This window comes from Phoxinus phoxinus (assembly GCF_949152265.1).
Source record: "Phoxinus phoxinus genome assembly, chromosome: 20".
Classification (NCBI taxonomy): Eukaryota; Metazoa; Chordata; class Actinopteri; order Cypriniformes; family Leuciscidae; genus Phoxinus; species Phoxinus phoxinus.
In genome coordinates, this window is record NC_136895.1 from 30,646,114 (window position 1) to 30,673,657 (window position 27,544).

The 27,544-nt window shown below is 39.3% G+C and overlaps 1 protein-coding gene across 1 annotated transcript; it reads right to left on the minus strand.

Moving 5' to 3' along the window:
• Window positions 1-1,135: 1,135 nt before the first annotated feature.
• On the minus strand, window positions 1,136-27,316 carry LOC306988161 (histamine H3 receptor; the record flags this gene model as incomplete). The annotated part of the gene is made up of 3 exons (XM_079592946.1): window positions 26,984-27,316; window positions 19,502-19,668; window positions 1,136-2,020 (listed from the first exon to the last, which is right to left on the minus strand). Exons 1-3 carry the CDS (start codon window positions 27,288-27,290, stop codon window positions 1,136-1,138), a joined length of 1,359 nt encoding a protein of 452 aa, XP_079449072.1. The 5' UTR covers window positions 27,291-27,316.
• Window positions 27,317-27,544: the final 228 nt, after the last annotated feature.

A 27,544-nucleotide genomic window follows, 5' to 3' on the forward strand; every position in this document is an offset into this window, starting at 1 on the left:
AAGCAATAGTGAAGATTAAAAAGCATTTGGTGAACAGAAAAGATTGTTATTTTCCAACATCCTACATTTTTCTGATGTTCTTTGTCCTGTATTATTGATCTGTCCTCCTAAAATATATTTTTGGTGATGAGGATGAAAGAGGAAGAGGAGATGCTGGATGACAGTGTTTTGTTTGAATAAGAAATTAATGCATGAAATACAAACTATATATCTTTTCTTTTTCTTTTTGGCTAGTAGAAGTTCTGAATGGCCGGTAACTTAAACGAACACGCAGATTTATTAGGACTTCGTATTTTTTCGTATTCGTGATTCGGTGGCTCTGAATTGTCAAAGCACCATTCAAACTGCTTGTTACGGATGCGAAAAACGCAGAAAATCGAACCTGTTTTGATTTTTTTATGACAGATGAAAGTTTCGGAGGCAGTGTGCAAGCGTGATTGACATAACGTGAAGTCGTATTTATTTTTTAACGTGCGGAAATTTCGGATGCGAATTTCGGACTCAGTGTGCAATGGCCTTTATTCCCCGTATCCCCCAGAGTTATATAAGTCCACACATACCCTTCTCATCTCCGTGCGTGCCGTAACTCTGTCTGACGTACCCACCGCTAGCCTAGCTTAGCACAAAGACTGGAGGTAAATGGCTCCAGCTAGCGTACTGTACTTATTCCCAGTATGTATACGGTTAGAAGATGGCTGTGTCTCATGTGACCTTGTTATTTGTATACACTGTGACTAAACAATTCACTACATGTAAATGTTGGCGTTATTTTGTCACTTATTCGGAGGAGTGTGCTAGCTGGAGCCATTTACCTCCAGTCTTTGTGCTAAGCTAGGCTAGCGGTGGGTTCGTCAGACAGAGTTACGGCACGCACGGAGATGAGAAGAGTGTGTATGGGCTTATCTAACTCTGGGGGATACGGGGAATAAGTCCCAAAAAGTCTGCTTGTTCCTTTAACAATTTAGAAGCCAAAAGGCCGGTGAGTGAAAAAGTAAATTTCAAACCCTGCTGAGAGCATTTGACTACTTTAGTAAATTAATCTTGAATTAACAATTTTTAGATATTTGGACTGGAAACAACACAAAAACACTGAGTAAAAAAATCCTTTTTTTTGCAGTGTATGTTAGTCAGATTTTCATTGGCAAGAAGGGCTTTCCTCGTGTGGTCGAACAGACTGACGTTTAGGACACAAAATCTTAGCGAAGGCCCGGCGAAAGCTACTATGGCACAGTGGGTACAGGAAAGGGTTAATGGCCGAGTTTAGCCAAAGAAGCCAAAAAGTGACTTCGTACCAATGATGTCCCACACATGTGCCACTGCAAGCGGCCCGTATGATCATAAGGAGTGTGTACGGTGCCCAACACACCCCAAAAACACACACTATAACTGCTAACGACTTAGCGATCTTCTTATCCCGCGAGAGACGTGCTTGTCCTGCGCTTCTGGAAGGTGCGCATGCGCTCGAAGCATCTTGCGCTCGTATTATCCGCGTTCGTACCCAACCACTTAGCAATCCTCGTTTCTTAATAGTGGCTTTCATTGTTAAAGACACGGAGTGTGTGCTACTGGGATCCCCGCTTGATGACGGCGAAACCTCGTCGTCGTGCTCGTCTCGGATTACGGCGGAAATGGCCGCCGGTTCGCTAGACGAAACCTTGCGCGTTTTAACGAAGAACACCGAAGAGCTTTGTCCGTCTATGACTCTCCAACCGTCCTCTTTCTCGACCTCGATGTTCGCCATGCGAGTCCGGTTCCGTCGCTGGATGTTGAGATAGATGCTGAAGTTGAAGAAGGCCACGGATATGAACGGAGAGAAGAACTCGAAGGTTGACGCGGAGAGAAGGAAGTACCAGGTGCAGTAAAACTCGGCGAAACATTCGTCCTCGGGAACGATGCTTTCTCCCACCAGAAGCTCCCAGAATATGATGGCTGGACCGTAGAGGAGGAACGCTGAGACCCAGACCGCCAACATCTTGAGGACCGCCAGACGCGTGACGCCCTGCTGGGCTCGATACCTCACCTGCGGGGGAACACACGTATGCGGTCAAACCTACATTTATTCAGACAGCGCTTCTCACGTTATCACAGTTTATTTACGACAGTTTAGAAAACGGTAATAAAACACGACAAGAACTCAGAGTTATGAACTCAGTGGATATTTGACTGGTTTTGTCCTTCCTTCTGTTAGACTGTCTCACACATAAATTATGTTGAATATCTGTCAGCTGGTAAATTTAAAGGATTAGTTCACCTCAAAATGAAAATGTCCTCATAATTTACTCACTCCAATGCCATCCAAGATGTTCATGTCTTTCTTTCTTCAGTGGAAAAAAAATTAATTTTTTTGAGGAAAACACTTCAGGATTTTTCTCCACACAATGGACTTCAGCCGCAACCAACATGTTGAAGTCCAAATCCATGCAGTTTCAAACGGCTCTGCACGATCCCAGCTGAGGAATAGGGTCTTATCTAGCGAAACCATCGGCCATTTTCTAAAAAAAATACGAATTTAAATACATATACTTTTTAACCACAAAAGCCGTCTTGTACCATCTCCGAGATGCGCTACGTTTTACGTCATCACGTTGGAAAGGTCAAGGAAACAATTAAAATAATAATAATAATAAAAACGATTTTGAAGTTGGAGGAGAAAATGAGACGGAGTTTTTCGCACTTCCCTACTTTTTTGAACCGGAGTACACAGACAAATAACTTAGACAGATGACGTGACCTGTGACCTTTCCAACGTGATGATGTAATGCGTGGCGCGTCGCAGAACAACAGTAGACGAACAATTGTGGTTAAAAAGTATATCAATTATTATATATTTTTTTAAATGACCGATTGTTTCGCTAGATAAGACCCTATTCCTCAGCTGGGATCGAGCAGAGTCGTTTGAAACTGCATTGATTTGGACTTCAACATGTTGGTTGCGGCTGAAGTCCATTGTGTGGAGAAAAATCCTGAAGTGTTTTCCTCAAAAAACTTAATTTCTTTTCCACTGAAGAAAGAAAAACATGAACATCTTGGATGGCATTGGAGTGAGTAAATTATGAGGACATTTTCATTTTGAGGTGAACTAATCCTTTAACTACACAATTAGATAATACCAGTTTAGCTCAACCAGTGACCAAGCAATGCTTCATTGTGTTCAGTGTGTGTGTGTAAAAAGAGCATTAGCAATTACAGACAAAACACTGAAGAAAACATGATCAGCTCAAAGTGTCCCAATCATTTTTGGTCCCAAATTTTTATAAATTTACTGGTAGTCACTGTATGAAGAATATGTGGGTATAATATGTCACATTATTTTGCTCTCCTCACTTACGCAAATGAACTATAGTGTCCTGCACACACTAGTAAAAAAATATAAAAAATGATTCAAAAATGTCTGGATAATTTTTGGTTTGACTGCATATAGATTAACATCCTTCCTTCGGGTCATTTTGATTTAAACATTTTCAAAAATCAAGTGTTCATCACAGGGGTCCCAAACTCAAGGACTTTTGTCGGATTTGAACCACGAATACACAAAAAAATGTAATAAAAAATAAACATTTGAATGGATTCGAGGAGTTTTGTGGTTGAAATTTTAACAACAAAAAGTAACAAATCCTTCATTCGCGGGTCCATTTGACCCCCTTAGGAACAAATGTAATGCGAGGAATGCTTCAGTACACATAGAAAAACCTAAAAATGCTCAAAATTCAAACTTAAAATGCTAAAACTTTACCAAAAAATAATTTCATAATGTCTATGTATGTGAATACATACTGAAGACAAACTGACTTTAGGACCCAGCGGAACAGCTCATTTACTCCATAGATATAAGGCCATCTAGAGTTATGAAATATCATGTTATATTATTGTTTGTTTTTCACAAGAGGTCGGCAAAGACACCAGATGCAAGATATTCTGAGCTGAATTAAAAGGGTTATTTCACTTATTCATTTAAGTTTGAAGAATGTGAGGAATGTGCTTAAATTTACTTATTTATTATTTATTGATCAAATCTAGTAATTTAAAGAGAAATAAAATAAAAAATATCCCAAACAAAATGACCAAAATGAAATAAAATAAGCTTTTTGGACAATAAAAAAAAAAAAGTAGAATTTTTTGTGAAAAAGGCTTTCCTGTAGCTCAGTGGTAAGAGCATCGCGTTAACAACGCAAGGTTGTGGGTTCGTTCCCAGGGGATTGCACATACCTATGTATAAATGTATAGGATATACATTGCAATGTAAGTCGCTTTGGATAAAAGCGTCTGCCAAATGCATAAAATGTAAAAAAAATTATTTTAGAGCATCGGGCCCTCATCTTTCCCTCGCGGGTCAAAATGACCCGAAGCTCTAAAATTATACTTTTTTTTTTTTTTATTGTCCAAAAAGCTTATTTTATTTCATTTTGGTCATTTTGTTTGGGATATTTTTTATTTTATTTCTCTTTAAATTACTAGATTTGATCAATAAATAATAAATAAGTAAATTTAAGCACATTCCTCACATTCTTCAAACTTAAATGAATAAGTGAAATAACCCTTTTAATTCAGCTCAGAATATCTTGCATCTGGTGTCTTTGCCGACCTCTTGTGAAAAACAAACAATAATATAACATGATATTTCATAACTCTAGATGGCCTTATATCTATGGAGTAAATGAGCTGTTCCGCTGGGTCCTAAAGTCAGTTTGTCTTCAGTATGTATTCACATACATAGACATTATGAAATTATTTTTTGGTAAAGTTTTAGCATTTTAAGTTTAAATTTTGAGCATTTTTAGGTTTTTCTATGTGTACTGAAGCATTCCTCGCATTGCATTCGTTCCTAAGGGGGTCAAATGGACCCGCGAATGAAGGATTTGTTACTTTTTGTTGTTAAAATTTCAACCACAAAACTCCTCGAATCCATTCAAATGTTTATTTTTTATTTTTTTCTGTGTATTCGTGGTTCAAATCTGATAAAAGTCCTAGAGTCTGGGACCCCTCTGATGAACACTCGATTTTTTTAAAATTTTTAAATCAAAATGACCCGAAGGAAGGATATTAATCTATATACAGTCAAACCAAAAATGATTCAGATATCATTTGAATAAATCATGAAGAAGAAGAGGCAGTCACACTGTGCGTAGATGTTATTGAGTGCGATCGCTGCCAGGGATTGCTCCCATGCCAATTTATAACTGTTCTATGGCTGTTTTATTATGGGACTTTAAAGTCGATCCTGGCAGCGATCGCACTCAATAACATCTACGCACAGTGTGACTGCCTCTTCTTCTTCATGATTTATTCAATTCACAGAGTCTGAGAAGTCTAGAAGTCTGAGCACAGTGGGAAAGATCGACTCTAGCCTCTCTGGATCGCTCACACTGCAGGCGATGATCAGGACCGATGCCGTCGTACGCTGACCAGCGCGCCCGATGCGTCGCATAATGTGAAATTGCAACTTACCGCCAATTAAAAACAGATCAAGACGAGCCACTAAATCACTTTGAGCCACGAATACCGTTTTTGAAGCAACAACTTCCTGTGAAGCTGCTTTGAAACTATTTATATCATGAAAAAATGGTGTACAGATTGACAAATATATATTTAAAAACCTGGCAAGCTGTCGACTGCATTCATAAAAGAGAATGCAAAAAGTTAAGCATTTTCACAAATGCTCTGACTTTTTAACCCCGTAAAGCCTGACATGTAACATTTTTATTTTTTAAAAATTGAACCGTTTATTAAACCTTTAAAGGGGTGGTTTACTGCTTTTTTTCTTTGCATGATTGTATTTATGGGGTGCAATATAACATGTCTTCGTTTTTTTTTTTTTTTTTTTAAGCCTTATTTTTCATAAATTTCATCTTTATTGTAAGCCGCTTTCTCCTCTGTCATTTGAACGACCGGTTGACTTCCTGATTCTATGAAACCACTCCCTCAGAAACAGGCATGGGCTCAGATTGGTTAGTTGGGCCGGTGTGTTGTAATTGGCTAAACTGCGCAGTGCACGTTGTCCGGAAACTTCACGCCCATCACCTTTACGGGCGAGAGTCGCATGTGCTCCGGTCAAATGTAAATAATGGTGTCAATACTGCCGTACAGTTTGAGCCAGAATCAGACCCAGAAAGCGGCAATGAAGAGAGTCAAGCAGAACCTCCCCAAACACGGCTGTTACAAAACGTTTCTGAATGGTACATTTTTTATTATTATTATTATTCTATTCTACTATTATTATATAATAATTTCGATACGCTGTTACTTGAAAATGCCACTGCTGACACTTGTTAGCTTTTGAGATACGGTTTTCTCCTGATTAAACATTTAATATAACTGAATAAATGACTGAGTAATACCGCAGCTGAAGTTTGCTGTTGCGATTACATATATATATATTTTTACTTTACACGTGTGTCTTATCCACAAAATAGCATCGAACTAACTGGCTAAGTACTATAAACAAACAGCTTTGGCATTGGTTTACGTTCTTGATCAAATCGAAAAATTACTTCATAAAGTATACATGGAAAATACATTTACAAAATTAGTACATAATTACAAATTGCAGGTTCAAAATGTTTGTACGCGTTTGTCATAGACACACGAAATAGCGGCTACTAACGCCAGCGCTGGCATTTGTTTACGTCCCTGATAAAACTAAAACATTACGTCTGAAACTATACATCCAAATACATTTAAAATGATTAAGTCTTACTTACAGGTTGTGGCCCAACAACGGCTGCCTCTGGGTTTACAGTTGGAACTGCTTCATGTTTTAGAAACAGTTTCTTGTTTAATCCGGCATTGAATTCGAGGAGATTCTGGAAGCTGTCTTCCGTAAAATGCGCAGCACAGAGAGCTACGATTGTAATTTTCAGGAACATAATCAAACAGAAATTTTAGCCATTGTTGACGAACTACTGCGTCCGTAGGAAGCCGAACACAGAAGACATGACAGCTGCGTGAAAATAACACACTTTAGACGGCATGGCTACAGCTCTCCACTATAACTCTTCCTCTTCCACAAAGCCGCAGAAATATGGTCACGCCCCCTTTTTTTCCATATTCCAGTGGGAGGGTTGATGTAAATGTATGGGTTAGTTACGTATAAAACCCGGGAAGTATCTCGTTGTAGTCCCACTCGAGTCGTTTTTGTAGGCATTAAACTTCCTGATTTTTAAAAGACGATATCTCTGCTTACGTTGAACTTTCAGCGCAGCAACTTTGCAGATACTGTTCATGCACCAACAGCAACATTACAGACTATTTAAAATGAAAAAAGTGAAATCGCAATCAACCACCCCTTTAAACAAAATCTTAAATAAAATGGTCAAGTATCATATTTGATACATCAGGCTTTTATGGCTCATGTGATACAGTGAGAATATGCAGCTGACACTCGAGGAGGAGAAAAACACCTACGTTTTATTCAGACGCCAAAACTGAGCAAAAATTATTAAAAATTCAATTTACTGACAATGTAGATGTGTCCAAAAAAGTTCAGGAAGTAAAATAAATAGAAAACACTGTAATAGAACACAGAAGCAAAAGTGATATATATATATATATATATATATATATATATATATATATATATATATATATATATATATATATATATATATATATATATATATATATATATATAAACCGATCTGGGCATGAGGACGGGACTAAGCATCTACAATCATTCCTGTTCGGCTCAGAGAAACAAACCGCATGGGTTTCTTTGACGAATCAATGCTGATCAAAACCTGATGATGCAATCACATTCACTACGGAGCCTCTGAATGGCCAAACGCAACTAACCCGACGACACTAAAGCCACGAATCTCCTCTTTACGGGACTTTTTAAACCATACAGATTGGATTAGCGGTTCAACAGTTATTAAACATTTAAAGAATAGTTATTTTTAGCCATAAATGTCTTAAATGTCCATAAATGTCTATCTAAGGGTTAAACTAACAATTAAATAATAATTAACTGCACTTATACAACATTTATTTATCTTTGTTAATGTTAAATTCAACATTTACTAATACTTTATTAAAATCTTAACATTAGTTAATGCACTGTTGAACGAACATGAACAAACGGCTGTATTTTTATTAACTAATATTACGGTAACATATGTATTGCTAATGGATAGTTCATATTAGCTGACACATTAACTAATGAACCTTGTTGTAATATGTTACCATGATTTTTATATTCCGTAATCAAGTAAACTAAAGTTGCTTCAGTCCGGGAATTATTCATCTTGAAATATTACTTACAAAAATAAAAGTTGTTCTTACGTTTACTTGATAAAAATCAGTGCAGATTTAAAGAAACGAGCGACGGATGACGTTTGTACAGTTACACTGAAAGACTTTTACTTGCTAAATGATCAATCAGACGACAGAAGGAAAGATCGAGTGTACATCTTTCTAAGTTTTGATCATGGCGTATCCAATATGATACTGTAGGCTGTAAATCTTTTGGCATATGCGACTGACAAGCATAATTCCCCCAGTGATGGCCAGTGTGTCAGTAAGTGTGTCTTCACCCTATAGCACGCGCTCTCCAGAGTCCGCCCGAGACACTTTTCATCTCAGTCATTTGAAAATCACAATTGGAAAGATGACAACCAGAGAAAGGAATCAGCTATTCGTAAAAGACAGGATTCCTCAAGGGTGTCTTGTTATGAAGCATTGGCGTTTCAGCTGAAATTACTGCACATAATAGCCGTCTTTAGGGAGCGGGAACACGAGCCACACGACAACAGCTTCACACCTTCTCCCTCACACGGCATTCTGGGGATCAGAGATGGCAAACACAATGCCCATCTCAGCTATGAAGCGGCATCCCAGCATGCAACAGCCTAGTTTAACTATAGACCCAATAGAGTCCGGATATGAGTAACACACTTTTAGACAAAATAACCTTGAATTTGGTTACATGTCGTTTTCCATCATGCACTCTAAACCTGGATTTTGTGTTAATGAAACATTTCAAGTGGTCGTTACTTACGGTCCTTGCACACTGAGTCTGATTTAGTGATTTGGTTTCTGAATTGTCAAAACAACATTCAAACTGCTTGCTACTGATGCGAAAAATGCAGAACATTTATTAAAATTAAGATTTTGTGTTAATGAAATGCAAGCATGATTGACAATGTGAGGTCATATTTATTTTTTAACGTGCGGAAATTTCAGACGCAAATTTGTGCAAGGACCTTTATTCTTTTTTGTTTTTTTAAAACGTCATTACTAAATCACATTAGTTGTTTGCACTAATTAGACGAAATATTGAGTGCAGTGATCATGTTAAACGGATAGTTCACACAAACATTTAAATTAGCTTGTGATTTACTCACCCTGAAGTCATCCTTGGTGTATATGACTTTCTTCTGTCAGACGAATACAATCAGAGTTATATTAATAAATGTCCTGGCTCTTCCAAGCTTTATAATGGCAGTGAATGGCCATTTCTGTTTTAAGTCCATAAAAGTGCATCTATCCATCATAAAAGTCCATATATCCATCATAAAAGTGCATCTGTCCATCATAAAAGTGCATCCATATTGTACGTTTTGATGTGATTTAGGTGGTTTGTATTGTTGTTGCTAATGATTTGATGAGATATTGTGTCAGTAAATAGTTGTTTCCACTAAAAAAGTATGAATTTTTACATTACAAATCTTTAAAAGCCGTTTTCTCAAAATTAGTTTTTTCTCATTCTCCAGTAGAAACATCTCAGCCGATGTACACCAAACTCTCCAGTAATACACTTAGCAGTATTCTGAAGATATGTTCAGAGGGATTTGTTAATAAATCATTCCTGGCCTGATTTATGTGACATTTTAATAAAAAAAATATGGCGAAAATTGATTTTTAAGGCTATGGACAGTATATTTAGATTTCCTAGGTAATGAAAGCATATATCCTGAAATCCCTCTGAACATCTTTTTTCATCTTGTGTGTAATCAAAATGAAAAAATAATTTTGCACCTGGCTTTATCATATGTTCAGATCTATCTACCGAAAATATATGCAAAATTGCGCATATTTAATGAGATAATGCCTAATTTGCATAATTAAACATACAAATTTCAAAAACTTGTAATGCATTTTTTTTATATACTTGTGTAAGTAATCAACTGAGGAAGTTTCATGGTGATATCTATTATTTAAAAATTGTACCCTATTCACCTGTAGTGTCTCGCCTTAATGGAGAAAAATTCAGTTTGAAAGAGGAAAGTGATATCTTTGTTATTTTAATATAGTTAAAGTTTCCACAGTCATTGCATGTGCACCATTTTGTTTCAAGTTTATTTTTGTTTGCCTTTTTTAGAATTTGAAAGATAATAAAGATATTGTCTGATAAGTGAGATCTCGGATTATATTCCTTGAAAACCAAAAAAAGTAGTGCTTGAAAAGTCCCGCAATTTCATTTTTCAGTTTCTGCACGAACCCTGTCGTTATGATAATGCCCATAATATTGCAATGGAACAAACACACTGTGGATTACTCTGTATGGGACACACTTATAAAGCAAGAACACATGTTTGCCTTAATTCACCACCAAGGATAATAATTAAAGGCAAACAAAGTCATGCTTGTCAAAAGCCAAACTGATACCATTACATAAAGCGCTACTTTCATTTACTGACAAGTCTTCCTGAAATGTCATTGGGAATTTGAAAAGCATTTGACTTTGTCATTTGCATGATGGATCGTCCCTCTTTCAGAAGCCGTTACTGATAAACCCATTGACGTGTTGTCAACAAGAAGTGGCGCCAAACCTGGTAAACAAAGAGAACTTCAAGAAGAGACGAATACCAAAATGTATTCGCACATTTCAATGCATTATGTATGAAGCCACACTCTTTACATGTCGTCGCATATTAAAAGTTCCCCCAGATTTTCAGTCACAATGACTTTCCAACACATCTGCCAGATCTCGTAAATGCGTTATTGAAACGCGACGTTTTTTTAAACAAATCTGATACTGTATTTCTATGCGGGAAATCAATATTTGCGTTGCATAATAGCGCGCGGGAATGTGAAAAGCGCTTGAAATGCGAGCTGGGATCTGTGTGTTCCTCATCAATCCCATGTTTTCTGTGAATGTGAAGAGAAGACCTCGACAACCCAAATTCAACATCGTTTTGCTGTTTGCAATGGAGATAAATGCACACATTCAATGAAAAAAAAATATTGAACTTCCTTCCCGTTCCTTCCTTTCATGACTTGTGGAGAAGAGCTGATGTGCAGCCGTGAGGTTTTCAAAGCGTGCCGTCTCTTCTTCACATCACATGCTTTAAAACTCATGAAGTAAAGATGTCAATCGATGGGCAGCAACTCCTTAAAAACTTGTTAGACATCACAAGCTACACACAAACTACATTAAAGCGATTCATAATTCAATCAGAGCCGTATTTATCCGGCTCAAGAACGAGGGATTTGAATGAATGAATGAATGTTGATTAGAGCGACGGATACACTGATGTACACCAAACACACCCGAACGCACCGTTCACCAGCGAACCAGTGCCAATGCTATATATCAGAGAGAGCATTTCTGGGTAACACTTTATAACACTGATCCTTCATTTATGAATAATACACAGGACCATATGTGACCCTGGACCATAAACCCAGTCACGGGTATATCTGTGGCAATATCTATACATTGTATGGGTCAAAATTATACATTTTTCTTTTATGCCAAAAATCATTAGGATATTAAGATCATGTTCCATGAAGATATTTAGTAAATGTCCTACCGTAAATATATAAAACATGTATTTTTGTGAGTGAATGCAGCACAATCGTGAACATAAATGCACAACTTTAAAGGAGATTTTCTCAATGTTTAGATTTTTTTGCTCCTCAGATTCCAGATTTTCAATAGTTGTGTCTCGACCAAATATTGTCCTATCCTAACAAACCACACATCAATGGAGAGATTATTTATCCAGATTTCATGTGATGTATACATCTCACTTTCTAAAAATTGACTCTTGTGACTGGTTTTCACTACTATTAACTATAACAATAAACTCTGATTATTAAATTAGTAAGTAATAGCGCTCAGTTGAATGAGTTAGTTCACTTTTAGCTAATCAGGAACTACAATTTTTTTCATACCTCCCAGAGAACTACTATATACAGATACATGCATAATGCATAATTATAATAATGATTTTTTAAATAAAGTTTTACTACATCCTTCTAAAGGTACTACAAATAATTTGGATCAGTATTGTAAAGTGAAAAACATGATCATTACCTAATATTGACTGAAATTGTAGTTACTAATTAGCTAATAGTGAATTACATTGAACTGAGCGCTACTTATCAATTCATTAATCACAGTTTCGTGTTATCACTAGAATGTTAATAGTGTGTTACTCATATGTGACCCTGGACCACAAAACCAGTCACAAGGGTCAATTTTTAGAAGGTGAGATGTATAAATCATCTGAACGCTGAATAAATAATCTCTCCATTGATGTGTGGTTTGTTAGGATAGGACAATATTTGGTTGAGACACAACTATTGAAAATCTGGAATCTGAGGAGCAAAAAACATTGAGAAAATCTCCTTTAAAGTTGTGCATTTATGTTCACGATTTTGCTGCATTCACTCACAAAAATACATGTTTTATATATTTACGGTAGGACATTTACTAAATATCTTCATGGAACATGATCTTAATATCCTCATGATTTTTGGCATAAAAGAAAAATTTATCATTTTGACCCATACAATGTATAGTTGGCTATCGCCACAGATATACCCGTGCGGCTCCAGACTGGGTTTGTGATCCAGGGTCACGTGTTCCTGTGTATTATTCATTAATGAAGGAACAGTGTTATAAAGTGTTTCCCGTTTTTGAGTATTTCTGATTGCGGATGTAAAAATCTGAAAATGTGGTTATTTTACTCCCAGTCCTGTTCAGATCACCCATTAAACCGCAACATAAAGACATCGGATGTCTGGATTCCTGCAGTTTGACTTTTAGCCGTGTGGTTTTCATCTGAAGCCTCTCTCAGGATGAAAAGGTCATAATCGGGGGAAGTTTAGTTTCAGTCGCTCACCGTGAGTCATTGCAGTCCATGGCTTCTAAATACACCTGAGTTCAGTCCTGACGGGTGTCATGTGCAACCGTACACTTATGCAACCGTGCGATGCAGTGCAGAGCTAATGACACTTCCTGCACTGTAAACACTCGTTACAAAAGGCACTTCTGACACACAAAAGCTGCTCTAAAATCATAATTGCTGAATAAAATCCTGAATTTTCTGAACTATGTGTTCAATTCTCCGACGGATTTCAGGGTTGGAATTATGTCCAGCGACAGAAGAAGAGGCAATCATGTTTTCTGCTACATCTGTGGGTGTTTTAATGCATCTAAACAGCCACAGAAAAAAATGAATTATTTATAAACGTGTGCTTATGCAAAGCTCTTTGACGTTAAATGTATTTGTATCTTCTGCTGTCAAATAGATAATTCATGATTAATTGCATCTAATATAAAACTTTGTTTATATAATATATGAGTGTGTATATTATATATATGTATAGACACCTACACACACACACATGTATATATGTATGTGTGTGTGTGTGTGTGTGTGTGTGTACACGCATATTATAAAAACAAACTTTGTTAGATACGATTAATCGCGATTAATCGGTCTTGACGGCACTATCCATCTATAAATGACAGGAACGTCCGTCTGTCTGTTAATCGCATATCTCTCGAACGGTTAGTCCGATGGATTTGAAACTTGACCGGTGTCTTGCTACGGGCACGAGTAAGTGCAGTGCCAAGTTTGACGTTATTTGGATTAGAGATGCAAAAGATATCGGTAAATATATCGGTAAAAGAAGCACACATTGAAGTTGTGGTTTAAAAATAAACATTCTGACATAAACACTCTGTCAACTAAACATGAAGTCAGCTACAATATTATATTTTATTCACGGCCATCATTTGCAGTAGCCTATCCACAAACTGTTTGCTCAAGCGTAGCGTGTTGTTGTTTTGTTCACTGTGTAGCCGATCCCTGAATCGTCGCGCTTATTCATAGTGCAGCAGATTAAGCGAGACACTACAGGTGAATAGGGTAAAATTTTAAAATAATAGATATCACCATTAAACTTCCTCAGTTGAGCACTTACACAAGTTCATAAAAAAAATGTATTACAAGTTTTTGAAATTAGTATGTTTAATTATGCAAATTAGGCATTATCTCATTAAATATGCACAATTTTGCATATATTTTCGGTAGATAGATCTGAACATATGATAAAGCCAGGTGCGAAATTCTTTTTTCATTTTGTTTACACACAAGATGAGAAAAGATGTTCAGAGGGATTTCAGGATATATGCTTTCATTACCTAGGAAATCTAAATATACTGTCCATAGCCTTAAACAATCGATTTTCGCCATATTTTTTTGATTAAAATGTCACATAAATCAGGCCAGAAATGATTTATTAACAAATCCCTCTGAGCATATCTTCAGAATACTGCTAAGTGTGTAACTGGAGAGTTTGGTGTACATCGGCTGAGATGTTTATAGTGGAGAATGACCAAAAACGAATCTTGAGAAAACGGCATTTAAAGATTTTTAATGTAAAAAATCATACTTTTTTAGTGGAAACAACTATTTACTGACACAATATCTCATCAAATCATTAGCAACAACAATACAAACAGCCTAAATCACATCAAAACTTATAAACACAGCACTTATGGCTTTAAACTGAGCAGAAAAACAGTCAAAAACACACATCTAAATGTCAGAGTGCGTCACGTGATGCATCTGAACCAATCACGCTGTCAGAAATTGACATCAGCCAATGAGATTTCGCTTTTAGGGTTAAATGCCCATTGTACTTTCACGATTGGTTGCTGATAAATGACCATATTTGGATCCGACAGCATTGTACAGGAGAGAGAGAGCTTTCCAGACGTGTGTGAGATGACAGGAGCAGACAGAGATCGCGGATCATGACGATCATGACGATTTATAACGTCAACTTTTGTTGAATTTCAGAGAAATCTACAGACGCAAATAGACAAAGTGTAGTAAAATAAAGACCTAAATGTGTATTTTGGACTTTTTTTTACCACAAGTCTGAAAGAAGAAGACATGTTATTGAAGACAAATAGGACAAAATCTCAAAATTGACCAGTGAAAAAAAAACTATGTTTTTGCCTGCCGTGTCTCGCCTTAATTGCATATTTCAAGAGAATCGTTCAAATTGGTATACAAGCATGAAATTTGGCACTGATAATCTCTAAGGGTCACTTTTTGGGAAAAAGGCGTTGGCCACCCAAAAATTCAACATGGCGGCCATTTTTCAAGATGGCCGCTATTTCTGTCAAAATGCTTATTATAACAATCGTTCAAACAGTGATGTAGTCATACCATTTTGTGAAAATACTCTCTTAAGAATGTTTTTTTGGAAAACGGTGCTTGTCCCTCAAAAATTCAAGATGGCAACCATTGAATGACAGACTACATGAATGCGCACAAACACTGAATGATGGTCAATGATTGGCTCAACTAAGTGGCGCTGATGCCATTGCACAGGAGCTGAAATACCATCATTTGTGTCTCATTCATCTTTACAACAGAGAGAAACTCCACCACAGAAGGCTATTTGACAGAAATGGTGGCCATCTTGAAAATGGTCATCCTGAATTTTTGAGTGGCACATACCTTTTTCCAAAAGAGTGTTCCTTGAAGAGTATTTCTGCCTAATTTTATGCTTGCGCATACATATAAACAATTTAAATAATTAATATTCGACAGGAACGTGGCCATCTTTAAAATGGCGGCCATCTTTAATTTTTGAGGGACAAGCATCTTTTTCCATTAACATGTCCTTTAGAGAGTACCGGTATTTGTATCAAATGTTATGCTTGGATCACTGTTTGAATAATTTACATAATAAGCATTGAATAGCAATGGCGGCCATCTTGAAAAATGGCCGCCATATTAAATGCCTTTTTCCAAAACAGTGGCCCTTAGAGAGTATCTGTGCCAAATGTCATGCTTGTTTTACTAATCTGCACTGTCATCTGTGGATGTTAACTGAATCTGTACACTTCTAAATATTATATTTTGTTCTGGTTATCGATACGGTGTAATATTAGCCTATTTTTGCACTTCTGGTTAGACGCTAACTGCTTTTCATTGTCTCTATAATTGTAATCTGCACAATGAATACAAAGTTGAAACTAATGTAAATCTAAACTCCTGCTACCTGTACACAGATACCCGAATTCAGATCACCCAATATCACTATTATACATATGTTATGCTTATGCAACAACCATGCATTTTCCACATTTATTGTATGTCATTATGACAATATCAGCATTTGCCTTCTACCATGCACAAATAAAAATGTCAGTGAACTTTTGCTGTGTAATTGCACAACACAAACACACCAAACCAACAATTACTAAAAACACACACACAAGCTGATTTTGCACGAGCACTACACTAGTTAATAATATATATATATATATAATATAATATATATATAGTGCCTTTCCAGGGCTTAAGGACGCTTCATTTGTATATATTTGAACTAATTTGTATACCTATATATTTGAACATCTTTTTCCACTATAACTTGAAAGATCGTCCTTCGTATTTTGTGGAAAAACATTTTTTATTTTAACTTAGCATCATCAAATTAAGTAATAATAGGCCTTTTTTTGTGCATATTAGTGCTGGGTAATCATACGCCCATGAAATGTCCAGCTCTGCGTCAGCTTTGCATGTATACAGTAAAACATCTTCACTTACGAGGTTCGGTGTCAGCAAGCCAGCTCATTGGTTTGGCCACAGAGCCCAAGTTTTCATTTTTAATATCCTACTGGTCTTAACGTTGAGTCACTATGAAGTATGAATGTAAATCGATGATGCGGTCCGTGACTAACATAGCGGATATTTGCTGTAAATTGCACTAAAAAATTCATGACCATTCAGCGGTCGAGCGCTGGACTCGTTCACTTATTATTCATCTGACCGCAATAACTCTGACTTCAGCGACTCGCGGCTTTCTTAAACGACTCACTGCAAACAAAGTGCATCATCTGAGGCTCTCAGCTAAAGTGTGTGTGTGTGTGTGTGTGTGTGTGTGTGTGTGTGTGTGTGTGTGTGTGTGTGTGTGTGTGTGTGTGTGTGTGTGTGTGTGTGTGTGTGTGTGTGTGTGTGTGTGTGTGTGTGTGTGTGTGTGTGTTTAAAGAAACTGCAATATTTGAAGAACATAAAATGTGTGCAACTCTACGGACAAGAAAACGTGTTGAATACACTTTAAATATCGTAATTACTTTAATATTCACACACTAGTTCACAGCGCATTAACTAATGTTGACAAATACAACCTTTGATTTTAATAATTTATTAGTAAATGTTAAGATTAACAAATGCTGTGGAAGTGTTGTTCATTCTTAGTTTATGTTAACTAAGGTAGTTAACTAATGTTAACTAATGAACCGTATTGTAAAGTGTTCCCTTTGAAACAAATGAGTTTCAAGATAAAAGTAAAACTGGATTTGTGTTGAGAAAAGTTTCTCAGCTCTAAACCTAAACTAATCTTGACAAACTATATATCTATTATCAATTTGCAACAAGAATATGTTATAAGGTGTGTTCAGACCTTTATTTTTGAAATATTGATGAACATGAAAAATCATGAAAGAATGGTAGAAACCTCAGTTTTTTTTTCATGCCAAAAGTTCAAGCATCCATTCAATTCTTTTATAAAAAAAGGTCTGAAAATGAGAAAAAAATGACTTGTTGTTTGTGATTGAGAAAAGTTTCTCAGCTCAAACGCCTGGAAAAGCTCTTTCATTTCAGTGCAAAATTACTTTGGTTTTTCTTTTGAAGAAAGTATATGCCAAAATCCACAAGTGAAAACCTGTATTGTAGCTCGTCAGAGACTGAAAGATGTAAAATATGGGAAATTACGAACCCCTGTTGTGGTAAAAAAAAAAACTTCTGCATTTTTTATGTCTGTTTCTCAAACTCTTGTGAGGGTAAAATGTGTTTCTCAAAGTTATTTTCAATGATGCAACAGACTAGAAACTGAGATAGAAAAAACCTAACAATCAAAATCCTCTTTTGTTGTTAAACTCCCTGTGAAATCTCCCGGATGATTCAGAAGACAAGTCTTCAATTTCAAGTTCTCACGCGCTGCATATTTGAGTCTTTGACAAGCTACAATTAAGGTTTTCGGTGTTTTTATCTGACTCTGTGCTGTGTTTCATAGTGTTGTTTTTTTGGGGGGTTTAATTTGACCCCAACACACTCGATCTAACCCTAGCCTTAGATGAGCCGCAACAACTGGTGGCCAGTATAACAGTATAAATAACAACATATTGGTTTGACCTGAAATTAATTTTCCTTTTTAGGTGAACTATTTATAGTTATAATATATATATATATATTAGTATGAATGTGTCATTTTGAGTAGAAAGTGAATCCAAATGTCAGAAAATGGCAAGTTACCAAACCAAACAACAAAAGCAATGAAGAAACGGTGTAAATACAGCTGGAAAACAACCTAATTAAATATTCATGCCCCAGTGGATGATGGGAACACCAGTATTAGAAAAGTTAAGTAGGTTTTAATTAATCTTATATCTTTGATATTTACGCTTTCATTTCTACAAGCTTGAAATTACATTTGTTTTTTTCTGTGGCATTTACTTTGGTGTTTATAGTACACAGTAAGAAAATGTTGGGTTATTTTTTTAAACCCAACCGTTGGGATACACATTCCCATTGGGTCACTATGTTGGGTTCACTGTAAAAAGTGTTGTTCACTTTTTACAAAAAATTGCCTGTAAACCTGTTGCCTTAAAATTATTAAGTAAATAAACTTAATGCTTAATTGAAAAAATTAAGTTATGTGAATTTGACATTACTTATTTTTTTGGATTAAGCATGAAGTTTATTTACTTAATCATTTTAAGGCAACGGGGTTCCTTAATTTTAAGTTAAGTCAACTGATCACTTTTTACAGGGTTGTTTCCAAAAATGTTGGGTCATTTTTTAAATCGTTGGGTAATTTCTAGTAATAACCCAGCTGTTGGGTTAACTGTTGGGCTGTTGGGTTAACTGTTGGGCTGTTGGGTTACACATGTTGTATGTACACTTTTTTTACACTTATGTACACAATTATGTATATTAACATTATATTCTAGACTCCCCAATATTTAGTTTATAATTTTTTAATATATTTGTTGAGACATATCTATTGTTTTATACAAATAAACAATCTATATTTGAAAACAAAGTGTATCCTATTTATTAAAATAATGTCATGAATAAAAATAAATAGTTAGCCTCAACTGTTGCGTTACTTTTAACCCAATGCATTGGGTTAAAATATCCCACAGTTGGACAAGTGCTATACCACCCCATAGTTGGGTTACTCCTTGGGTTATTTTGAGCCCAGCATTATTGAGTGAGAAGGCTAATCGGGGGTTGATACTCACAGCTCTGGTAACGGACAGGAATCGGTCGTAACTGATTAAAACGATATTGAAGACTGACGCTGTGCACAACAAGTAGTCCATCACGAGCCACAGCTTACAGAGTCCGCGACCCAGCATCCAGCGGCCCGTCAAGATGTAGGGCATGTAGACCGGGATGCAAAACGCCCCTGCAAAGAGACACATCTCACTGTATTATAGATGTCGGCTGCTTATAATACGGCTTGCATTAATAACCACACGCTTCTCCTGGACGGGATCTAATAGGCCCTTTAGAGCACCAAATCAATGGATCATGTCACGAAAGAGCCTCTTCACACTATGACGGATAAACCCGAGCCATTATCAGAAAGCCATCGAGTGGCAAAGGGAGCCGTGACTCTTTTCTATACCTGGAAGCATCAAGAGAAAGCTTTTTCACAAAGGCATACAAAGCAGCAATCCTCGTCTCTGAAGGACGCTGAGATTTCACATCTATCGTGCTGTCAAATATACAGAGCTCTTTTGAGCTGGTTGGCATTTGAAAGAAGAAAGCAGCGCTCGGCTGGACGCTTTTATCCCAGCGACGTGGACTTGTTTTCAGGTGGAGTTGTGTTCTCCTCTCTCGCCACTGAAGATAAAGCCAAGGTGTCGCTTTTTATTTTTCAAGGAACTTCCACTGTAAAGCCTTGAGCACTATACAGTCAAACCAACATTTACTCAGACATCTTTTCTCACATTATCACAGTTTATTCACTATAGTTTAGAAAATGGTGATAAAATATGACAAGATATTTGACAGGTTTGTCCTTCCTTCTGTTAGACTGTCTCACACATGAATTATGTTGAATATCTGTCAGCTGGTAAATTTAACTACACAATTAGATAATACCAGTTTAGCTCAACCAGTGACCAAGCAATACTTCATTGTGTTCAGTGTGTGTGTAAAAAGAGCATTAGCAATTAAAAAAAAACACTGAAGCGTCACAGAAGAGTCTGAATCATATTTGGTCCCAAATTTGTATAAATGTTACTGGTAGTCACTGTATGAAGAGTTTTGGGGTATAATATATAACTTTAGTTTTCAATCCTCACTTACATACATAAATGAACTATAGTGTCCTGCACACACTAGTAAAAAAAAAAAGTTAAAAAAAATCTGGTGTCTGAATAATTTTTGGTTTGCCTGTACATGGGCGGAGAACTAATGCCTGTGAGCCACACACACACACACACACACACACAGATCTAGAAATGAACCGCAGAAATGATCACGTCTCTTAATCCAAGCCAATGTTCGAACAAGGTGCATAAAGTGCTTGAATTTGACTTTTGGAAATGGGAAAAATGGGACTTTTTGAAATGTAAGTTCTGGAAAACCCTTGAAAAAGCAATTTCTGTCAGGACCACTATCGTCGAATACGATTGACAATTAGCATACAGTTTGGATTGGCGGTCTGGTTCTGTTCTTCAGCCTAGCATAGATAAGGGCAGCAATAACCCCGCTTAGAGTAAACAGAACACAACCAACATGAACATACTGCATATCATTCATTCAAGATTTTAAGGTACAACATAATTCGATTGTCGAGTACAACGTCTCGATTGATTCACGGGGACTTAGAAAGCCAAATCCTGACTGAGACAGGTGGAGCTGGGGAGGGAGGAGGGTAATGCGCTCCTGATTGAGACAGGTGGAGCTGGGGAGGGAGGAGGGTAATGAGCTCCTGACTGAGACAGGAGGAGCTGGGGAGGGAGGAGGGTAATGAGCTCCTGACTGAGACAGGTGGAGCTGGGGAGGGAGGAGGGTAATGAGCTCCTGACTGAGACAGGTGGAGCTGGGGAGGGAGGAGGGTAATGAGCTCCTGACTGAGACAGGAGGAGCTGGGGAGGGAGGAGGGTAATGCGCTCCTGACTGAGACAGGAGGGGCTGGGGAGAGAGGAGGGTAATGAGCTCCTGACTGAGACAGGAGGGGCTGGGGAGGGAGGAGGGTAATGAGCTCCTGACTGAGACTGGTGGAGTTGGGGAGGGAGGAGGGTAATGAGCTCCTGACTGAGACAGGTGGAGCTGGGGAGGGAGGAGGGTAATGCGCTCCTGACTGAGACAGGAGGAGCTGGGGAGGGAGGAGGGTAATGAGCTCCTGACTGAGACAGGTGGAGCTGGGGAGGGAGGAGGGTAATGAGCTCCTGACTGAGACAGGTGGAGCTGGGGAGGGAGGAGGGTAATGAGCTCCTGACTGAGACAGGTGGAGCTGGGGAGGGAGGAGGGTAATGAGCTCCTGACTGAGACAGGAGGAGCTGGGGAGGGAGGAGGGTAATGAGCTCCTGACTGAGACAGGTGGAGGTGGGGAGGGAGGAGGGTAATGAGCTCCTGACTGAGACAGGAGGAGCTGGGGAGGGAGGAGGGTAATGAGCTCCTGACTGAGACAGGTGGAGCTGGGGAGGGAGGAGGGTAATGAGCTCCTGACTGAGACAGGAGGAGCTGGGGAGGGAGGAGGGTAATGAGCTCCTGACTGAGACAGGAGGAGCTGGGGAGGGAGGAGGGTAATGAGCTCCTGACTGAGACAGGTGGAGCTGGGGAGGGAGGAGGGTAATGAGCTCCTGACTGAGACAGGAGGAGCTGGGGAGGGAGGAGGGTAATGCGCTCCTGACTGAGACAGGAGGAGCTGAGGAGGGAGGAGGGTAATGCGCTCCTGACTGAGACAGGAGGAGCTGGGGAGGGGGGAGGGTAATGAGCTCCTGACTGAGACACGTGGAGCTGGGGAGGGAGGAGGGTAATGAGCTCCTGACTGAGACAGGAGGAGCTGGGGAGGGAGGAGGGTAATGAGCTCCTGACTGAGACAGGTGGAGCTGGGGAGGGAGGAGGGTAATGAGCTCCTGACTGAGACAGGAGGAGCTGGGGAGGGAGGAGGGTAATGAGCTCCTGACTGAGACAGGTGGAGGTGGGGAGGGAGGAGGGTAATGAGCTCCTGACTGAGACAGGAGGAGCTGGGGAGGGAGGAGGGTAATGAGCTCCTGACTGAGACAGGTGGAGCTGGGGAGGAAGGAGGGTAATGAGCTCCTGACTGAGACAGGAGGAGCTGGGGAGGGAGGAGGGTAATGAGCTCCTGACTGAGACAGGAGGAGCTGGGGAGGGAGGAGGGTAATGAGCTCCTGACTGAGACAGGTGGAGCTGGGGAGGGAGGAGGGTAATGAGCTCCTGACTGAGACAGGAGGAGCTGGGGAGGGAGGAGGGTAATGAGCTCCTGACTGAGACAGGTGGAGCTGGGGAGGGAGGAGGGTAATGAGCTCCTGACTGAGACAGGTGGAGCTGGGGAGGGAGGAGGGTAATGCGCTCCTAACTGAGACAGGAGGAGCTGGGGAGGGAGGAGGGTAATGAGCTCCTGACTGAGACAGGTGGAGCTGGGGAGGGAGGAGGGTAATGAGCTCCTGACTGAGACAGGAGGAGCTGGGGAGGGAGGAGGGTAATGCGCTCCTGACTGAGACAGGTGGAGCTGGGGAGGGAGGAGGGTAATGAGCTCCTGACTGAGACAGGAGGGGCTGGGGAGGGAGGAGGGTAATGAGCTCCTGACTGAGACAGGAGGGGCTGGGGAGGGAGGAGGGTAATGCGCTCCTGATTGAGACAGGTGGAGCTGGGGAGGGAGGAGGGTAATGCGCTCCTGACTGAGACAGGAGGAGCTGGGGAGGGAGGAGGGTAATGCGCTCCTGACTGAGACAGGAGGAGCTGAGGAGGGAGGAGGGTAATGCGCTCCTGACTGAGACAGGTGGAGCTGGGGAGGGAGGAGGGTAATGTGCTCCTGACTGAGACAGGAGGAGCTGGGGAGGGGGAGGGTAATGAGCTCCTGACTGAGACACGTGGAGCTGGGGAGGGAGGAGGGTAATGAGCTCCTGACTGAGACACGTGGAGCTGGGGAGGGAGGAGGGTAATGAGCTCCTGACTGAGACAGGTGGAGCTGGGGAGGGAGGAGGGTAATGAGCTCCTGACTGAGACAGGGGGAGCTGGGGAGGGAGGAGGGTAATGAGCTCCTGACTGAGACAGGAGGAGCTGGGGAGGGAGGAGGGTAATGAGCTCCTGACTGAGACAGGAGGAGCTGGGGAGGGAGGAGGGTAATGAGCTCCTGACTGAGACAGGAGGAGCTGGGGAGGGAGGAGGGTAATGAGCTCCTGACTGAGACAGGAGGAGCTGGGGAGGCAGGAGGGTAATGAGCTCCTGACTGAGACAGGTGGAGCTGGGGAGGGAGGAGGGTAATGAGCTCCTGACTGAGACAGGTGGAGCTGGGGAGGGAGGAGGGTAATGCGCTCCTGACTGAGACAGGTGGAGCTGGGGAGGGAGGAGGGTAATGCGCTCCTGACTGAGACAGGTGGAGCTGGGGAGGGAGGAGGGTAATGAGCTCCTGACTGAGACAGGAGGAGCTGTGGAGGGAGGAGGGTAATGCGCTCCTGACTGAGACAGGTGGAGCTGGGGAGGGAGGAGGGTAATGCGCTCCTGACTGAGACAGGTGGAGCTGGGGAGGGAGGAGGGTAATGCGCTCCTGACTGAGACAGGTGGAGCTGGGGAGGGAGGAGGGTAATGAGCTCCTGACTGAGACAGGTGGAGCTGGGGAGGGAGGAGGGTAATGAGCTCCTGACTGAGACAGGTGGAGCTGGGGAGGGAGGAGGGTAATGAGCTCCTGAGAAACGTGATCGCTGCTGATAATACTAAAGGAGTTTATACATGTATACAGTGATAGTGTCGTATTCCTATAGGTAGATGATCAGCTGATGCGAGCTTGACTAACGTGACCTGCAAGAGCTGACGCTACACTCGATATTTATGAAGAGGTCATTGAAAAGTGCTTGAATTATCGAAAAACAATATATATGAAATGAGTGCTTAATTTTTTCGATGAGACAATATTTTCATGCAAAATTAACATTGCAGCCCGTCTGATGAATATATAAAGACATTTCGCATGACTATGAGTGTGATATTGCTCATATAAATATCCAAGTATATGACACAGCTTTTGTTCTTCAGGTCAATCATATATGAATGGAGAATAAATCAGTTTGAAAGAGGAAATTGATATCTTTGTCATAGTTTCCTTTCAATGGTTAAAGTTGTCACTGCATGTGCTGCACTTTATTTGTACCATTTTGTATTATTAGTTTATTTTTATTAATCTGTCTTAGATTTTGAAAGATAATAAAGATATTGTTTGATAAGTGAGATCTCTGATTGTAGTCCTTGAAAACAAAAAAGTAGTGCTTGAAAAGTCCAGGAGTATCTACAAACCCTGACTCAGTCCTACTCCTGCATGATGGACGGGTGTAATCGTTCATTTCCCAACCTCAGAACATAAGAAAGCATTGCAAAAACATAAACATAAATGGAAAAAATGCATGGACCATTGAGAAATGTGGATCTATTAAGCTTTAGGTCGAGCATTGTGAGGGTTTCTTTGCCCAATATGAAACTGAAAACCCTAACGCTCAAAATAATTAATTGGTTTGAGTAGAACAAACTTAAATTAAACTAATTAGTTCAGTCAAATTAACTTTTATGAGTTTTTACCACTTTCTTTTTCTTTCAAGTTCACAGAACTGATATATTTTAAGTAAACTGAACTTGTTTCATTGTTTTGAGTTTTATGAAATTATTCATTTTAATTTAGACAAACTTAAGTTTCACTGAAACGGCTGGGATGTCTATTTCCCAGCATGCTTTGCCGATGGCACTCGAAAGGGAGAGTAAATGCTAAAATTAAGTGTAATATAATGTTTTTTTTGTGCCAGATTAATGTTAAGTGGGAGATTTAGTAGTGATTAATGTGTTGTTATGCTAATTTGGAAATTATTTCAGTTAATGTTGGTTTTAGGAGAGTTATGATCATGGTGACGAGTGGAGCATGAGATTGATTTAAGAGCAGATAAAACCTTTATATTGTTGCGCTCATACAGCAAGTGCTTCTGTATAACATACTATTGCTAATATGTTAGCCAATTAGTATGTTAGCAGATTAGCTTGTTAAAGCTAGCTAAGTTTATAGTGTTCACATTGAGATTACATGAAAGTTAATTGTATGAATTAGTGTACTCAAACATTTCAAGTTAAGAACAATTAAAATGTTTAAGTACAAAATAAAAATCTGATAGTTCTGCTTACTTAAACTTTGAATTTGATAACTTAAAAAATTTGAGGCAATTAATTGCTTTAAATGTTGAGTTCTGCCAACTTATTCGGGTTTACACACAATATTTACAAACAAAAAGAAAACAGAACCGAATATGTTTATATGCAGACCGGTTATCAGACCAATGCACTTAATGATGGAGTTAAAAGCGAATAAAAATAAATACTTCAATTGAATTGCATGAGTATGTCTGTGGATTTGAGGGGTTTGACCTTCTGGTCTTGTGTTCCTGGCCGGAAATAATCAGTATTTCCTCCAGAGTGGTCTAATCACTCTTTTAGCTTTCAAGGCGAGCTCGGGGAAATGTGGTTTATTCAAAATTCACTCGGAATCCATTTCCTACAGATCAATGCTGTGGTACAGACCGCCAGTCATCTGTGATCAGGGTTATGAATGGACATGCGCTCTAAAAATGACAAGAATTTACATTCATCAATTTACATCCTAATGAGTAATGACTTGCAAAACCTGGCAGGAAAGCAATGCACTATAACCGGAATAATGTAGTATTTGTTGATCGACCATTGAATTAGAAGTCAAAATATACAGTCGAACCAAATCCCCAAGACTCCAGATACTTACGTTTTGTAAATGTCGAGTAAATATTGTGCAAAACCAACATTTATTTTCAGCAATGTTGTGAATATCTGATTTGCTATGAGATATCATTATGACCTGTAGATATCAGAGTTTGCATCGCCCAGTAAATCTGTCTGATCGATCTGGCGTTAATGAAGTCTAATCTATGCAACTTTTCATTTGGGTGTCAGAGACAATATTCCCAAAGATCTCATTGAGATTTACAGTGAGTCAAACCAACATTATTCAAACATCTTCAACATTTCTCACATTATCACAGTTTATTCGCTATAGTTTAGAAGATGGTGATCAAATATGAGCAGAACTCAGTTGATATTTGACAGGTTTTGTCCATCTTCTGTTAGACTGTCTCACACATGAATTATGTTGAATATCTGTCAGCTGGTAAATTTAACTACACAATTAGATAATACCAGTTTAGCTCAACCAGTGACCAAGCAATGCTTCATTGTGTTCAGTGTGTGTGTAAAAAGAGCATTAGCAATTACAGAAAAAACACTGAAGAGTCTGAATCATATTTGGTCCCAAATTTGTATAAATGTTACTGGTATTAAGAGTTTTTTGGTATATTATGTCACAATTTACTGTATTTTGCTCTCCTCAGTCCTGCACACACTAGTAAAACAAATATCAAAAAATATGACCTGCATTTAATTTGATGGGATGGGATATTTTATATCCACATGCACAATAGCAATGCAAAAAATACGCATTTGAAGAATGAAATACATACCAACAAGGAAGTCCGAGATAGCCAGATTAAGGAAGAAGTAATTGCATTGATTTCTGAGGCTCTTGTCCACGATGAAAGCGAGAATAACCAGCGCGTTCCCGCCGACCACCACGACCACCAGGATCGCCATCAGGATCGCCAGGATAACCATCGTGATCCCGGGCAAAGGAGCCACATCCGGGCTCACGGTCGAGTTGGAGCTGGAAGAGTTGAAACACGAAACCATCGTCAGATCGGGGACATGTGGAGAGCCAGCAACAGGTCTGAAGTCATCATGTGAACCCGAGGACGAGTACTGAGTTTTCATCCCGTTAACTTCGGCAGAAAAACATCCCCGTTGGAGTCTCCAAACGCCTCGTCTGTGAAGTTCCCCGTGACACGAAGCGGCTCTTTCCTGAGGGAAACTCCATGAAGATGTGAAGTCGAGTCTGTGTGTTCACTGAGACTGAGACTGAGTTTCTGCACTGTGACTTTCCCAACCGAACTGCGCGTTCCCGTCAGGCGCGCACGTCAACTGTTGCGCACTCGCGCTTCCCTCCCGCGCGCAGATACACACACACG